Genomic DNA, 19,193 nt, shown 5'->3' on the forward strand with positions numbered 1-19,193 from the left:
TAACCAAGATGCCTAGAGACCCGATATTTGGCATGTAACATGCTGGGATGAAGGACTACCAAGCTTGTTCAAATGAATGACCTTGACTTTCATTCAAGGTCACAGGGGTCAAATAGGCTGAAATCTTTAAACGTCTTCTTTTTAATAACCAAGAGGCAAAGAGGCCTCTAATGTGCTTAGGGATGATATAAATTCTTATTTACTTTATTTGTTAAGTATGAACCATGTATGATTACCAGATTGCAGGTGAGCGATTCGGGCCCATTGGGCCCTTGTTCTTTATTCTGAGTACTCCAGCTTTCTTCCATCTTCAATACAAGACACATACTTAAATGACCTTAGCTTGTTAAAATAATTTGGTTTATATGTAATTATTATAAAGTTAAATAGATATTGTATCAGTCTCTATGGTGACAGTAAGATGTTGACAGACAGGGTAAAAAGTCACAGTCTATCTCCAATGTCATAAAATGAAAGACATTTTAGCTCCTTGGATTTTTATTCACATTAGCCATGTACATAAGCTATCTTTGTACCTATTTTTGAGCACTTCTCTCTGTCCATAACATTCCAAATCATGAGTGTGGTGGTTTAAATTTGTTAGTTTCTTGTTGTTCTGTTTACCAATAGTGAAAGTAAGTCAGAAATATCAAATATTGCAAGATAAAAGATCAGATAAGCCTTTTCACTGGTAATTGTTTGTTGTGACATATAGTGTATGAAGCTTGCAGTTGGTTGAAATTTTTAATTTGTATTTATAAATTCAGATGCAAGATGGAGAAAACAAATAAATTGGCTTCAATAGACACAAAATCACTTTAATGTTATTTTGGCGAGAGAGTGATCATTACAAGGAATAAATTGCTTCATGCAAGTCTTGAGGGCTTGAAGCCAGTATACTGGCCAAATGCGTTTGGAAATTTATCCCTTATTTTCCATACTGCACAGCTTGGGACAACTTTTCTGATCCCTGCCCCCAAAGGCCCAAACTGCCATAGCACATACTGACGATAAGCTGTGTGTCTGTTTGCCCTGTTTAAATCAACATCACCAGGTAGGGCAAACACATCTTCCCGATACAGCCTTGCCAGGGCCAGTACAGCATCATCCATTACCAGGACATCAAAGTACTATAAAATGAAAGATGTAGTTTTGTTTTGGATTTTTTAAATACTTATACAGCAATCGTTTTTCATAGTTATACAATGTGAAGTTATAAGCATACTTTTTGAATGGAAATAGTCCATTTACTAGCTGAATTATTTGGAAAATTTTACTAACCAAATTATTTCAAACAATTACTGTTATTTCCTCTTTGGATAAATTAGATAAAAAAAGTAGGATATATATTTAAATTTGTATCATTGACACTCATTTCAATGAAAATGCTTCTATGATATTTACGGGCAGTATGGTAATGCAGTTTTGGGGCTGGTGGTTGCAACAAACCCTCTCAACTAGGGTGGGCATTTGCCTGCAGTTTCCACAACTGCACCAGTCAGGGGAGGTCCCTCCTTCCGGATGGTATCCCCCACCATCACCTCCATCCTTATCTTCAAAAAGATCAAAGGCCAAGCTAGGGCATTTGTTCACCAATTTCTTCAGAAGACCTCTCATTTGGGTCTCATCAAGGGAATCTACCTTGGCCTGTGGTATTTATATATAATTGTTAGTCTGATTATAACCGACTAAAGAATTATTTACACCAATATTTTGCATCTATCAGTGTATGCTTAGATAACACATTTATAAAAGAACATATTTATTGATGCAGACTATATATGCTTATTAAGATTCTGGAAATGATTGATAATCAAAATCTGCATAATGACTTCAATGTTTAGGTCTTCACATTATTATCTTGTCAGGCTTGAGTTACCCTCCTGTAATTGTATGCTTGACATGCATGTTATACATTTTGACATTATGTACCAACAAAACTACAGTATCTGTGACCCATTGTTTTCTACTCTTTTAGAAGCATGCAGAGTTTAATATTTAGAATTATTTCAATAATAATATTTGCAAGTCAATTGTTATAATTATACTCTCCATATACCTCCATAGTTTGTCGACTCTGCTCAAGAGAGGAGACTGCCTCATTTCCCTGGTTCGGCCTTCTACCATGTCCTCTACCTCCTCCCCTTCCCCTTCTAGTCCCCTTTCCCCTTTGCCGTCTACCCCTATTTTGTCCCCTGCCCCCTCTTTTCTGTCCTCTGCCTCTTACAATTATGGGAGGCCTCTCTGGTGAAGAATCATGGTCACTTTCAAAATCATGTTCTGAAATAATCTGTGAAGACTGAAGAAAATACGTTCCCTTTTAAGAAAGTACATGTTAAGATGTACATGTATAACAATTCAAATGTTCGAATGAATTGACCATCATGGGTAATTGAATGCCATTTTATGCTATTTAATATGTGCTTTGCCATTGAATTTTAGAACATACATGTTTAGATTTCAACATGTTAAAAAAAAGAATTTCAGCAAATAATAGAATGATGTTATCAAAAGTGATTTGTTAAAATTTGTATGCGGTGGTTTTAGGTGTAATTAGAGTAGGTGGTGTGAATGTGGTTGTACAAATTTCTGATTAACATGTAAAAATATTAAATAAACATACAATTAATGAAACTATACCATTGTTGAATCATTTTTTAATCATACTGTCATTCTAACTTCCAAAGTTACTAAGATTTTATACCGCAACATCTTGACAGAATGGATGCCATCATGACATTGTGCGTTTGAAACTATTTCAATATCCAAATTATTGACCGTAACCATGAGCGTGTTTATGTAAATGCATGTCTCAAATATAAATCCTTGTCATAATTATAATATACATATATTGATGCGGGTGCATAATGTTCTAGACTATGCAATATCGAACTCTGGTCTCTGGTGTGAAAAACTAGGCCTACTGTCTGAGCCAAAGAAACGTGCTCCGTCAGCTGAGTGACATAGACCGTATTTACATGTAACACTGTACAAATCACACCGATCTGCTTCTTTTACACAAGTTTATTCGATTCGCTGCTGGATCCTCCTTTTACATCAAAGGAGCTCGACGTTCTGTTAATAATATATAGCATAAACTATAGTATTGACACCATGTACAATGTATACTAGTTAAAATAGCCCTATATAATAGCTAAAATAACCTATATACTATAAAAAATAGCCCACGTTTTTTATATAGTATATACATGTCATTTTTCATATTTATGCTAGGCCTATGCATTATTGGCAGAACGTCAAGCTACTGTGGTTAGATGTTATATATATAGCCGAAGCTTGTACAGGTCTTTGTCTTAAGTACAAACATGACTCTTGTTAACTCAGCATTTCACATAATAACTGTTTCATGTGCCATCGATGAACACAACTTACGATTAACATTACTAAATATACGCCCATACGAATTTTGAAATCGCGATACTATCAACTACAGTGTATCATGAAGATTACCCTTCAATGGCCCCTCATAATTTGGCTTCTCTAGTTGTGTTGATTACAGCAATATCATTCAAAATATATACTGTCGTGAATAACAGAAGGAACATAAAGTCACCCAGACTTCATTTCTCAACACAAAATTTCCATGTTACGGATAAAATAAAGTGTAACGGTATGAGTGATAGCCATAAATACTCACGTCTGAAGACGCCATTTTGTTTAGGTTTTCGGTCACGTGATATTCGGATATTGTCAATCTATCAAAATGGGCGCGACATGCATATTAAACAGCAAAATAATCAAACTTTTAAACATTTATATCTTTGGATCTCGGAACTTTATAGACTTGTAATTTGGGGAAAGTTCGTAACTTTTTGAAGCTTTTATGCAGTATTTTTTGCCGGTTTTTTTTACGGACCCCGAAAGATACGGATAATGCGGCTTTAAATAAATTCTCAGACCCCTGTGATTTCACTAATATACCAAATCGCAGACGGTGCAGCCGATACACTACACTGAATTTAGGACGATTTTGTGATTGACTAGACCATGACTGAATAATTACATTTATCACACTTTTGTCTTTGATAATGAACGTTTTGCCCATGCGATACTGGTGCTGTCCGCGCCGTCATATCAGCGCCCGGGCTGATATCACATTATGACGTCATAATTTGATATCAGCCCGGGCTGATATCAGTTATCAGCCCGGGCTGATATCAGTTATCGGCCCGGGCTGATATCAGTTATCGGCCCGGGCTGATATCACGTCATCCGGAGTTTTCAGTCCGGATTTTAGAGTTGCCGCTTCGATTCAGTTTCCTACAGACGATAAGTTGAATAACGGATACAATTTTCAATATCAAAATAGCTCTCGGGTAAACGTATTGAGAAAGATATCAGAAATCAGAAATAGTCTGTTTCGTGATGATTTTACTGGAGATAAATGTCTTAACTAAGATCAGGTTGAAATGAGTTTTGTCCACAGTGCCGGAAACAAAGCATCGCAATTCACATAATTATAACACAAAAAGAATGTATTCGGTATAAATAAATCAACGTCATGCGTTCGTCAACAAGAAGAGACACAGGAATAAATTAGACAGTTTAATACATGTACGTGCAGTTTTCCCGTCGAATTCATAATTCCTATTTCTTGTCCGTCGTAAAACCGATCATTCTAAAATGAACCAGCTTTGCTGGAATTTGTTGAACATTATCATTTTAAAGTGATAGTTAACATTCATTAGGATCTTGTTAATTTTCCATTGAACCGGGGATTATGTATTTGTAAAAAAACCTATACTGTGTACATGTACATGTAATGAAGTTTTTCCACTGTTTCAACATTAAATTGGCCTACAATATGACCAGTGGAATATCGGTCATTGATCAATACGTTTTTATACATGTTTTTAAATTGTTAAAATTTCTTTCTCCTTTTTTTCAAAATGTGTGATAAAAAGGTTATGATATGTCAATTTTGATATCGCACCCTTTATCAGCCCTTGACCTGATATCAGCCCTCGGGCCTGCGGCCCTTGGGCTGATATGGCGGTCACGAGCTGATAAAGGGTGCGATATCAAAATTGACATATAATAACCTCTAATTAATGTAGTCATATATGTACATCATGGCAGTTTATTTCCATCTATAGATATTAGCATAAAAGGATCAAGAGATGGTAAGACCGACTTGGATATTTTTTAACAAATTTTTCATTACAATCAAACAATGGATGTACTGTATATTTCGTGTACAACAATTTAAATAATAAAAATGACGGATTTGGGGAACAAAAAGGGCCTAAACTATACATAGTCCTTTGAAAATAAATTTTAAAAATCTGATGCGAAATCTTCTTTTATTTTAAAATGTTTTTCCTTAAATTTGATCTCTCTTGGCTACCATAATGATGTAAATGGATTTCGTGATTGAACATGGAAAACATTTGGCCAATAACAATCCGTATTTTGCTTGCGGAGACGCCATGCATATTATGATATTATTATTCTCGCATTGATAACTTTTTTTTTCAGTTTCTAAGTCAAATGCTGTCAAAGTCAGTGACATAACAATGTTAGCGGGTAGATACACATCAATGTTTATGTGTTTAATAACCCCATATTCCCGGGTAGTCTATGCGTTCCATTGATACGAATCTGCTGTGTCTCAAAAGGAACGCGCCGTACCAGCAAAACTGTACCGGTACAAGTTGTTTCGTTTTCAGAAGCGTACAACTTGGATCCAAGATGGTGGACTCGAGATTTTTCATTTGTGATCGAAATGTTTTCTTAGCTGAAAACAAGACAGAGAATATATATATTAAAAAAAAAAAAAAAAAAAACATGAATTATTTATTTCAATATTTGCTGAAACTATTTAGGTATTACTTTTATTTCCATTTTATTGTTAACAAATACTTAATTTTTTCACATGGGTGCCGCCATCATGGAAAAATCCAAACTCGTTCCATTTGGCGGTCGTATCAATTTAGTACAAATGGTAAGAATCCGCAAATGGAACGCACATATAGTACTAAGTAATAGAGTACTATAGTCATTGCTGTTTCTGTTCTCTATCTGGGTTGTACATGTAATTAGTGTGAACCTGACCACAGCTTACTTTCAGTTTTATAGAGTCTACTGGGAACAATAGGGTAAGTGGAGCAGTTGAGTGTGTGACCTTTATCAATGATATATATCATGTTAGGTATGACCCGTTTATTTTGCTACCATAACTCTTCAAGCAGAGATGTGCCCCCGAATAAAGGACTCCTAGTTTTATGCTGTACGTGGTATCACTGCTAGATGAACACTTCTATTAGGCTATTCGCGATATTTAATATACTTTTAAATATTTATTCCACATAATTTACAAGAATATCATAATAGATCTAAAGTATTCATATTTTTCTTATCTTAATTTCATTTTTAAAAACTATTTCATGATTTAAAGCAGAGAGCATGACATGAAAAGGACGGATACATTAGCAGCCAAGATCTTGTTAACTTCAGGTATGTTGCAGATATTTATTTCTAAGTGTTATTCGCTGGTCTTTCTGCAGTATGATGACTTTCTGCAGTATGATGACTTTCAGTATGATGACTTTCTGTATGATGACTTTCTGCAGTATGATGACTTTCTGCAGTATGATGACTTTCTGCAGTATGATGACTTTCAGTATGATGACTTTCTGTATGATGACTTTCTGCAGTATGATGACTTTCTGTATGATGACTTTCTGCAGTATGATGACTTTCTGCAGTATGATGACTTTCTGCTGTATGATGACTTTCTGCAGTATGATGACTTTATGATGACTTTCTATGCAGTATGATGACTTTCTGCAGTATGATGACTTTCTGCAGTATGATGACTTTCTGCTGTATGATGACTTTCTGTATGACGACTTTCTGCAGTATGACTTTCAGTATGATGACTTTCTGCAGTATGATGACTTTCTGTGCAGTATGATGACTTTCTGCAGTTGATGTTATAAATTGCTTCCCATGCTGCTAATCGTTTGATGTACAATGCCAGGATATCCCATAATTTATGCTACACATTCAAAATATCTTATCCTTTGCCATACATGAGTAACAAAACAGACACAAAAATGATTCTAAAAACTATCTCAACTAAAGGTTTAACCTTAAAAAATATTCCAGTCAAGTACTTTAATTACAGAATCGTGGCATATATTAATCTTCCGTAATTTCTAAGGTACATGTATTAGTAAGAATTCTAAGCTTTTATTTTCTCCGTTTCGAATCTACATGTATAGTCATACACGAAGGGTTCAGCATTACCACACTAAATAAACTTATTTAAATATCATAAGTATATTTTTAAAAAGGTACATGATATTATATCTGTTTATAATGTCTGTTTACAAGTAATTTAATTTTTCATTTTAACACTTTCTGTGGTTATTTTTCGGATTATACGATAAATGTTCAAATATCATACTATTTAAATCTCTGTATGATAAAAAAAGGATCGACTTTGAATATACTATTTTAGGGATTTAGTATAATTTTGAAATAACGAATTTAAATCTGCACTTATACTGTAATTTAGAAACATATATCAGAAACATGATTGATGTATTTGTGCTTTTTAGTTAATGTTATGGATAAAGTTTCAAAGGCATCATTATAGATATACATATTATTTTCGGTATAAGTTCGGTACTGTTACTCCAATGTAACATAACTGACAACCGTCACATTTTATTTTTTACTCAAAAACTGTGCCGTGTTTGTTTGCATCGTTATTGCAGATGTTTGAAATACAAAACACGCATTCTAGATATATTCATGCTTATTTTTGTGATTTTACTCGTAAATATATAGTGTTACAATATACTGCTTTTTTTATTACACAGACATTTACTCGAAAAACTCAAATTGTAGATCTAACGTATACGCAGGGGCCGGATGGGAGAAATTGTGTAAAGACCATATTTGTAATAACCATTTTATGACGCGGGTTTTGATTGGCTGACCAATCGTTATCTTGCTTCGACTGCTGTATCCAACATGGCGGCAGATAACAAATGCGAGGGTTTCCTGAGCGGGACAACCAATATGCAGTCAAAAGAGGACGAGTGGTAGGTATCTTGATGTTTGAACTAATAAGATAATCATTAATATTCTCTAAGAAATTGTTTATATTTTAATGTACATGTAATATGTGTACCCCCACCCCTAGGCTCCAGCTCCATCACAACGTGAAGCTTAGCAGTTACTCACTAGGCCTAATTACTGGTATGTTAAAGTTTAGGCTACATGCCATGCGATGGGATACGTAAACATTGATATGCTGGGACATGTCTTTTTATATTTGGATTTGATGAAACTATGTATATAAAACGAAAGTATACATGTTTTAGTATAAACAGAATACAGCCCAGGGGTTTTGAGGGGACACATGCACCCAATACTAGTCTAACATATAAATACACCCGTATCATTACAGAGACGGCCGTAGGGAGTGTAGATAACGTTTAGATTCCATTACACTCCATTGATGTAGTAAGGTGTAGAAAATGCATTTGACCTGAAGTACAGGTGGTCTAAAGGTCACCCGAACATGACTCCTTATGGGATGTTGTCAGATCCTCTATTGGATGGATTGGGTATAAGGATCATCATCTTATTTTAATCAGTTTGGCGTGTCAGTCTAATTTAAATTACACTTGTAATTCTGCTCCACTACGATGCTTTATGTACGTTACGCTCCCATACAAGATCTAACAAATCCCTGTTCAGATCGAGTCACCTCAGCATGACCAATGGCCTAGAATCGTAACATTTCGGGACTTACTGTTAGCCGTTTATATTTCCAAATGACACATTAACCACTCCGAAGATTCCGTAGACGCTGATTGGCTAACCTCAGGGGTCATGCTGAGGTAACCCCGAATGGGGCATTGTTAGCTATAGATCTTGTATTGGAGCACAACGAAGAGCATCGTAGTGGAGCGGAATTACAATATAATTTTAATTAGTTTAACTGGCATGTGCAAGGTCATGAAGGGTCAAAGTGACACTCTCGACCAATTCATTTGATTGACACAGGGACATGTAAATTCAGACAATACTCAGCGCATGTATTTAAAACACTTAATTTATATACATATATTATATATATACAGCGAATTTAAACACAGATGTTTAAATGTTGGAGGCTGATTTAGTTCTTACGATAGCTGACAGTTGGCGTCGCCTCGCACATGCTTATCAGAAAAATGTGAAACGTCAATTGTTCCATTTTGTGTGTATGAGATGTCATGGTACACCTTTTTCTAATATGCGTGTACTAGATTACAGCCACTGTCAGCCATATATATAAAGTAAGTTTGATAGTCTGTGATAGATGTCGGATTGTAATTGATCCACATTTTCCAAGGAATAGATACTATTAGTAAAAAAATGCAATCTCCAGCGAAAAGACAAAATACATATGTCCAAGGACCACATCCTGGTAGACGTCATAGTTAAAAGAGTGTGTTGATGAGCGTTTGTCATTGAGAACAACTGATTGAGAACAACTGAGTAAGAGTCTGATCGCACGCGGCTCCATTTCTTTATATATGTACCAGAATATATGGGACAAGGAAGTAATTTCAACCGTGTGGACAAAACAAAATTGTCAAATTTTCGAGGCGATCTGCCCCTTTATCAAGACATACAAAACGAACACGATTACATAATAGGATACGAACAGTAATGCGGGACAAAGCAGACAGATATTAAACTATATAGCACATTGGAGCGCAATTAACCTTTCGGCAAGTGGCAGCCGAAGGCCGGATCTACACAAATTTATCCATGCCGTTCGGCAGAACGCTAAAGTATGAGCGATGACTGGAAAGCGTGCCACGTGTGACGTCAAATGTGTGGCGAAATTTATTTATGGTGCTCATTGGTATAGGATGCAAATTTAGTCGCCTATTTCCTTGGTGTGTTTGCAAAGAAACAAAGCCCCAAATTTAGTCGCCTTTTGCTGGGCAGCATATGTAAAGGATCAAAAACGCGTAGAACAGAACGGGAAAATGCTGGAAGTAGGTATTAGTAATTGAAGAGCAAGTGCGCAGAATTGAAGAGCAGTGTACCAGAATATATATATATATATATATATATATATGCATGCCTAAAGACGCCTGTGAAGGCAGTAAGGCCTAGCGACCAAGTCTAGTGTTTCTTATATTTTATATAAAATATCAAAGAAACACAATTTAACAAAGCATGACAATTTATTGACTCGTGCCATATCCTGGCCAACTCACGATCTACGGCACCCAATCGCCTAGGTAAACATAGCTGCGCCTTCTACCACTACCACTATGTGTTGTTGATCCATAGATTTAATTGACAATTTCCACAGTGATCATGTCAGCATATCGAACCGACTATCACTTCGTCATTGAAACATCCTTTTTTGGGGATGTGGATGTGGCGCAGTGGTAGAAGGCGCAGCTATGTTTGGCTAGGTGTTTGGGTGCCGTAGATCGTGAGTTCGAGGCCCGGATAGGGCACGAGTCAATAAATTGTCATGCTTTGTTAAATTGTGTTTCTTTGATATTTTATATACATGTACATGTACATGTACATGCTTATAGATTGATATAAAGGTTAATAATTAAAGCTAGTTGTGTAATCAAATGGTTGATTTTGATTTTATATGGTTATATAATGATCTTGGTGGCTACTGGCACGTACATGATATCATGATCATTGTGACTACTGGCAAGTAAATGCAAAAGGTTACAAAAATCAATTTAAAATAAAATAATAATTCTTTTTAGGCGTTTGACCTATACTGAAGTAGTGTGGGCTATGCCAGCTGTGCATGTTCCAAGTGAAAGAAAGAAAGAAACAGTAAAAGTAAGTATAATAATATTAATGTATATACATGTACATACAACCTGGTATGGTATTTCAGATATTGTTTTCTATGTACCAGTATATATAACTCTTTAGATTTTTTCTGTGAAGGATGATTTAAAGGGGACTTGTAGTACATTTGCATGTATATATTTCTTTTTTTTAGCATATATAAATGTTATTAGAAAATGTAATGAAACTGCACATAGTAAGGCTATGAAACTTTTTTGTTATTCATCTTTATGCAATACACATTTGAATTAGTGTTTTAATGACTTCAATAGGCAATGATATATTGTAGGAACTCTGTTTGACGTTTTTATTGTGTGATGATTGCACTTAATTATATTATTGAACATTGATAGAAAAACACCTGCAGAACTGAATGTACCGATAAATTGAAGAGGAGGAGGAGGAGATTCAAAAGAAGGAAATTTTCTAATCGTAGAGTGGTAGGTGATCTACTTCACATTTACTTATAATGTGTTTGTAATGAATTTGCCAATATGCTATATATGTCCACTTCATTTCATTTCCGTTCTACATCCATATATATAGAGGCTGTGGACTGTTCAGATTTTTATTTTTTTCTATCCTTTATGTTTCTCTTGTGTACATATTGAAGTTGTATGTGCCGTAACTGTGCGAACATTTTGACATGTTATTTTTGCTTCAGTAATACATTGAAAACCATAAGGTTTGATGAATTAATTAAGCTGTGAAAATCATTGAAATGGACAGACAAATATGTATGATACTTTATAAACATTACCTACGATTAGCAGTAAAGTTATTGTTTTTATGCCTGAACTGAAGAAATTACTTTACAATTACAAATAATGCTACACAAATGTGAATGAGATTGTAGACCACAACTTAGCGTCATGGTCTGACTCTATGTACTCATTCCACTACACTGTAAACATAAATATAATGTCAGCTCTAATTTGTACTTGTAAAATTGAAACCTGTACATATACATGCATTGCAATTATTGTAATTTTCAAAATATTGTGAACTTTTTAGGTGAATAACATATAGGAAGCTCTTATTGATTCATGGGACATATAACTTTAACTTTTTATTTGTAAAGTCTTTTGATCATGTAGAAAATGAGCACTAATTTTAAACCAGTATTTAAAGCATTTATAAAATTTTGCATAACACTTTTAAGTTATATTTTAACAATGTACATGTGTAATATGATAATATCTTAGCATTAATTATTTATTTGCTCTGAACATGTTTCTGTTGTTGGTGAATGAATATGCTTTGCTGTGTGCTCACAATTAATACGGAATATTCTTCTGCATATTTTTCACAACATACATGTTTTTTCTTAGCTGTCCTCATACTCACTAGATGGTGAACATATTTATCAACGGTATACATTTATAATTAAAAATATCCTGTTGATTAACTTTGTTCATACTAAAAAGAGTTGAGCATGTAATGTTGATTAACTTTGTTGATACTAAAGCTCTGTTTTTGTTTGGTAGACTAGAAACCGCATTAATGCTTTTCTCACGAAAAGTTTATTTTCGTGCAATTTTCTTCTTTTTATGGACTTTTAACTATTGAGTTATCTTAGCTGTTAAAGTTTTAAATGTAGTATACATTCAACTATACCATTAAGTATTGTATAAAAGCTATTTTTAAATGGAATTATATGTCTATACATTATGTCATTTGTATATTAGAGTTATTAATTATTTGATAGAAGTTATTGTGATAAAACAAAATTACCTAGTATATTTTTTATGTCCTTGATTTTAAACAAACTACTTGGGTGTTTCTGACCTAACTCTTTATATTGACATTATGTGGCTGCCAAGGGCTAAAAAAAAAAAAAAAAATTTGCATTGAACTGATCTCATGACTAGGGGTGAAATGGTACGCTTTCTCTGGTTCGGTTCGTATTGTGATACATTGTTCATGGTTCGGTTAATACATTTGATATTCATATCTGCCAAAATGGGAAAATATCAAGAGTATATCAAAAGTAACACCCACCATTGTAAACTCTTACATCATAGATAATACATTTCTAATATTAAGACCTAAATCTTACATGCTACAATGTTTCAAATCTTGAATCAACCATATGCTAGACAAGTACACTCTTTAAATTTGTTTATATAACCGTTTCTACATAGAATATCCCAAATAATGCCATATAGCAGAGCGTTAAGATGCCAAGGCAGATTATATTGACAGATTACATTTTTCCGTCAATAACAAGGTTACTGTAATGCCGCGTGATTGGCCGTTATGAAAAACTGGCTACACTAATCAGAAACCCGCTTATATACAGTATATAAGTGCTTTGGACTGCCACAAGCCACCCAGAAAAAGTTTTCGGTATATTCATGTACCGTAATTCTGAGAATACTGTGTATAGAACGAAAAGAAGTATACCACGGTTCATGACGTTAGAACTGTTTCACTCCTACTAATGATATCACATGCATGAAGGATTCGTTTGTTATATGAATGCTTCATTATCATTTTTCTGTAATTGCATGCTGGCATCAATGTTTATTGCTTTACTAACTAAATGTGTAATTTCGATTTAGTGCATTTTGTTATTAATTTGCATATCCTTGTTTTCATCTGCTTTAACTTTAATTGATTTGTGGCTGTCTCTCTTCTTTCTACCACAGTTTTTTTTCTGTAATTGTAAAAAGAGCACCTGATGTGGTTGGATGTTTATAAGCAAATCTTTGCTGTCAGATGGAGTATGGCGCCTCTTTCACTCAGTTGGTAGAGAGATCTAGCACTGTTGATCATACAGGAAAGATTTGATAGTATTGAACATTGTCTGTACTGTACATTTAAAAAAAAAGTTATTCACATTTATGTACATATATATATATATTTATATATATAGCTGTGTATTGACACCCGACATCTTTCCATAGTATATTTACTACTTATAATTGTAGGAAGTGTGGTCATTAATTATCAATATGTCTCATTTTATTTTCATTCAATTTCATTTCAATAGGCTGTCTCCATACAATGTTACACTGGACATTGACGACAGCTTTGCGATTGTTGTGAAACCAAAGTGTGTTGTGTCATTATTTGAGGAGACCAAAGTCAAAAATGAGGTATGTTAAAGAAAGATGTTATCAGAATTCTCGGTTAATTTGTCCTCTTGATCACCTTTCTTTATATTCATCAAATTTTGACGAAGTCTATGTTAATATTTTACTTATCAGTTACAGTTTGATTTGTTAAGTATAATCTTTTGCTTGTTTAGAATTCCATTATTCATTTAATTATATGTTGAAATTGGTATACATCTCCATGATAATTTTTTCGATACTTCTTGGACCACTTGTTAAATTTGTGTTTAAATTTCAGGTCAGTAACTCCTTTGAAATTTAATTAGATTTAACCTTTGCTCTTTCCATATTCTTAATTCATAAAAAAAGATATTATTGACATTATGTATTAACTAAAAATTGTACATTATTAGAGATTTTTTATAGATACATGAATTTAGTGCTTTATTTCTAATTGCAGAACAATCACATTCGATCGGTCAAGAAGACAACAAAAAGAAAAGATACAGTAAGATAACATCATGAAATATAAGTTACAATAACTCGGAGTTTAATCAGTCAGCATGTTCAGATTTCATTTCCAGTGATAATATGTTATGTTATCTACATTGTACAAAGTGCAATTGATTTTTTTTAGAGATTCATAATAATAAAATGGTAAATATCTTGGTCTTTAAAAACAATAAAATAAAATGTGTGTAGATTAAAGTAGAAGCATAGTACATTTTATAAGTAAAATAAAATAATTTGTTTTATTATTATCATTTCAGCAAATCACCAAGATGCTGGGGACGCATTGTTGTGGCACATACCACAACAATGACATAAAATTCCTTGACCACTATCGCAAGTGCCACAGGAGCCAGGGAAATAGTACTGGTATGTATAATTGACTCAGTGATATAGTTTTTATTTGCATATTCATTTGAGGACATTTTCTGGGTGAAACCTACAGTAAGTGGAGAATACCACAACAACAGCAAATTTCATTGCAACACATAGATTTTCAATTTAAAAAGCAAGCAGAAAGTAGCAATATAGAGAGAGAAAAAGAAATTTAAAGGAAGTACTACGGATATATTAATTTTTAATATGTAATATATACCAAGACAATTAAATCGATTTTTTTTTAAATAATGTGATAACTTGTTTAATGATTTCCTTTTGTGTAATGTTATTATTATCTATACATGTATATTATATATTACTTTCAGACAAACAAACAAGTCACAAACACACCAGCACACATAACACACAGCCAAAATCATTAAACAGAAACAATAACACAACCAACACAACATCCCAACCCAACATAAATAACCATTTCGCACAAGAAGACCCAACTACAAGCAACACAAACACTAGCATCATTGGTCTTCACACAGGAACATCTATACCCTTGTTGTCCTGTGGTGATATTGAGGCAAATCCTGGCCCAATCTATAAGGTAAGTAAATCAGCAATGCATACATTCTTTTACACAATAGTTTGAATTGTCTTAGTTTTCATCATTTTGTTTCAGATATAATTTCTTGTATTATTTTTAAAGTAACAAACTTATATTAGGATATTTATGTTGTCTACTATTGATGTACTGAACTGTATTTTACGGCTTGCAACAAATGCATTTGTAATAATTTTGTTTATCTATGTTTGGATGCTATAGATGTAATAATGTTTTGCATCGTTTTGTAGTGTGAACATGAAACATGTGGAGGTAATGAGCAGACGTTTCCATCAATACAAGACCTTGCCAGACACATATCTGGTACCCATGTGTTTGACATCATATGTGGATGGGGAGATTGTGTCTGGGGAGCTCCTGACATTATTGATAGAGATATGGAATCTCATATTCTTCGACACATATACAAGGTAATAACACCATTCTGTTTTATACATTCTAGTAGTTTGTTTTGAAATAAGTGTTGAGCAAACAATAACATAACATTCAAAATTCATAAAGCTTTATTTTGGATTCTTTTAAAAGAAATTCTTTACTTTGTTTTTGATAATTGGTATTTTAATTACAGACTACTATTTTCGAATCACTCGATTCCTGGTGTGAGGCATTGCCTTCCGGTTATCTTGATGAGCATTCCACAGATCTACGGCTTTGCCCGCCTGCCTTGGTTAGTATAATGCTATCTATATTTGTTACTTGAAATATAAATCATTGAAATGTATCAACTTGTTATTGATAAGCTTTGGTTGCATTGCCCTGATTTTTAACATTTATAATATTAAAGCCATTTATTATTGACATTAACTACATTTTAAGCCCACCATCATCAGATGGTGGGCTATTCAAATCACTTTTTGTCCGTGGTCCGTGGTCCGTCCGTCCGTCCGTTAACAATTATTGTTATCGCTATTTCTCAGAAAGTACCGAAGGGATTTGTCTCAAAATTCATATGAAGGTTCCCCTAGGGCCCTAGTTGTGCATATTGCATTTTGGGACGGATCGGTCAACAAGACAGCCATCTTGGATTTTGATAGCTTGAGTTTGTTATCGCTATTTCTCAGAAAGTACAGAAGGGACCTGTGTCAAATTTCATATGTAGGTTCCCCTAGGAACCTGGTTGTGCATATTGCATTTTTGGACCGATCAGTCAACAAGATGGCCGCCAGGCAGCCATTTTGGAATTTGACATTTAAAGTTTGTTATCGCTATTTCTCAGAAAGTACTGAAGGGATCTGTCTCAAATTTCACATGTAGGTTCCCCTAGGGACCTAGTTGTGCATATTGCGTTTTGGGACCGACCGGTCAACAAGATGGCCGTCAGGCAGCCATCTTGGATTTTGATATTTAAAGTTTGTTATCGCTATTTCTCAGAAAGTATTGAATGGATCATTCTCAAATTTCACATGTAGGTTCCCCTAGGGCTCTAGATGTGCATATTGCGATTTGGGACGGATCATCAACAAGATGATCGCCAAGGAACCATCTCAGATTTTGATAGTTGAAGTTTGTTACTGCTATTTCTCTGAAAGAACTGAAGCGATCTGTCTCAAATTTTATGTGTAGTATATGTTTGAAAAGGTTTAAAAAGTAGAGAAAAGATCCATCTTTCCATTGTCAGACATAGATCATTCTTTGGTGGGCGCCAAGATCCCTCTGGGATCTCTTGTTATAAAAACTCACAAGGTTTGAAGACATAGACTTTGAGCAGAAGTTCCCTTTATATTATATTTGACAACTTATATTACTCTTAAATGAGTTTCCCTCCATATTAGATTTATAATGCAAGTTTATAATTTTTCATGGCCTTTTAAGAGCAAAAAATGAAAAATTTGAAAAGAATATCATCAATCTAATATGAAGGGAAACGAATGATAGATTCTATTTATCATATGGCTAATATATGCCTATGTTTCTTCCTGTTTGGAGTTTTCTGCTAGATGATCAATCAATCGATCAGTTGAAATACGTACCATTCATCAGAATCAACCAATCACCATGCAGATAGGTTATATTACACGTGTAAATAAGATTTATTAAATGGATATATTAAATGGGAAAACATGGAAGTCATATGATAAATAGTAATCTTAATATGACCTCATAGCATATGTACTGATAAATAAAATCATTTATTTCTCACGAAAAGCGACTGAAGCATTGAAGGCACTTGGGAAAGCAGATTTTATGTTTAATGAATAATCTTGAACATGTTATTTGTCAAAGTGATCTACTTTAATTTTAAAATTAATTTCAGATTTACAGTAAGAATCTTGAACTGAAGCAACAACATGTTTTATATTTATCTTATAGACAAAATGGTTTAATTGATATTGATTAGTAATTTTGCCATTTGGGAATTCAGTACCGATTTACCATTTGAGTATAAACATGTGGATCAAGTTTTGTTTGAAAGCACTCTTTGTGGAGAGTGACAACTTGGCAAGTTAAAAACCTCATGTCTCAAACTGAGAATAGAAGACAAATCAAAACTTAATTCTTCTCCTTATGTAATTTATGTGACAAAAAATTACTTTGGTCAGAATTTGACTTTAATAAGTTTATTTGAGAAATCGGAACCAGTTACTCAGTTCACGACTCATTTGATTTGTGTATTCTTTTTCTTTACAGAGAGGTGACTTGAACCTTTTACTGTTGGATTCTTCATTTACCATCAAGAAGAGGTACACCATATTTGACCACATGATGTACCTTTTCCATTTACAACAGAAGAGTCCAAAAGAATATTACGAAAAGGTGGAGAATTTCATTTCAAGGCAGCCACCAGGAAAATGGGAATTCAAGGGTAATGAATATAGAATCGTTGATGAGCAATATTGTATTAATGACGATACTGATAAACAGGAACTAAATATGCCATTATTTAATGATGTGTATTGTGTGAAAATGCCTGACAACACTGATCACACTAGAATTGTAACTTCTAGACCTGAACTCCAAGGTACAAGTACTACCTTCACTCTACATAATACTAAAAGAGTTAAAAAAATGAAAACTTCTCATTCGCAACCACATCTTTATGACTGTCCATGGAAGACAATTTTAATGAAAAATTTAGAGAGGTGTAACACTGCTATAGTTACAGAGTTGAAAATAGTAGAAAAATTACAAGAAAATAATTTTATTACAAAAAAATCTAAATTTTTACTAGAAGCAGAAGATTGTGCAATAAGGCTTTCTACATCACGGATACTACTGAAGGTGTATTTGTTTGTAATGTGTTTATGGTAGAGGTTGATGAAAGAAGCATTTTTTATGCAAGATATGTTGAATCAGGTTGCTATACTGGTTTCATGTCTCAATGGCTGAAAAATTACTTACTCGAGGCATTAGACATTTCTTCTGAAGCATCATTTTGAGTCAAGTTGTTACAAAATCTGACATTAAAACATTAAGTAAAAATCGTGAAAGTGAAAGGACGATCAAAGGCAAAAAAGGAAGAACTGATAAAAATTATAAGTATAATTTGAAAAACTTTTAAACAAACTTTTGGGAAATAGTTTAAGTCATGCTGAAAATTGTGGTGTGAAATTTGTGATTAATCTCTCTCATTGTGTCAGAAAAAGGGATTTCATGCACATATAGAGTCAGAGTCCTCAGATGATTGGTTTTTACATACAAATACTTCTGATTCTGACAGAAAAAAAATTTCAAGATCAATTTCTGTCATTTCTCTCTCCAAAGACGGACCGAACAAAGCAAGTATGTTTCTGAGCATTTTGCTGAAGAAAATTTTCCCAATTCTTTACCTCTTTTAAACCAGTCTATTTATCTGAATTATTTAT

At 33.7% G+C, this 19,193-nt stretch overlaps 1 protein-coding gene and 1 long non-coding RNA gene across 2 annotated transcripts; one reads left to right on the forward strand and one right to left on the reverse strand.

Annotated features, from left to right (window-relative positions):
* Nucleotides 1-770: 770 nt before the first annotated feature.
* LOC138327528 (uncharacterized) lies at nucleotides 771-3,612 on the reverse strand. The gene is made up of 4 exons (XR_011209063.1): nucleotides 3,472-3,612; nucleotides 2,060-2,299; nucleotides 1,405-1,647; nucleotides 771-1,130 (listed from the first exon to the last, which is right to left on the reverse strand). It is a non-coding gene; the product is annotated as an uncharacterized lncRNA (long non-coding RNA).
* Nucleotides 3,613-11,274: 7,662 nt separating this feature from the next.
* On the forward strand, nucleotides 11,275-18,873 carry LOC138327529 (uncharacterized). The gene is made up of 8 exons (XM_069273695.1): nucleotides 11,275-11,306; nucleotides 13,862-13,967; nucleotides 14,386-14,433; nucleotides 14,696-14,804; nucleotides 15,140-15,372; nucleotides 15,621-15,800; nucleotides 15,959-16,057; nucleotides 18,019-18,873. Exons 4-8 carry the CDS (start codon nucleotides 14,708-14,710, stop codon nucleotides 18,637-18,639), a joined length of 1,230 nt encoding a protein of 409 aa, XP_069129796.1. The 5' UTR covers nucleotides 11,275-11,306; nucleotides 13,862-13,967; nucleotides 14,386-14,433; nucleotides 14,696-14,707; the 3' UTR covers nucleotides 18,640-18,873.
* Nucleotides 18,874-19,193: the final 320 nt, after the last annotated feature.

This window comes from Argopecten irradians, chromosome 7 (assembly GCF_041381155.1).
Source record: "Argopecten irradians isolate NY chromosome 7, Ai_NY, whole genome shotgun sequence".
NCBI lineage: Eukaryota > Metazoa > Mollusca > Bivalvia > Pectinida > Pectinidae > Argopecten > Argopecten irradians.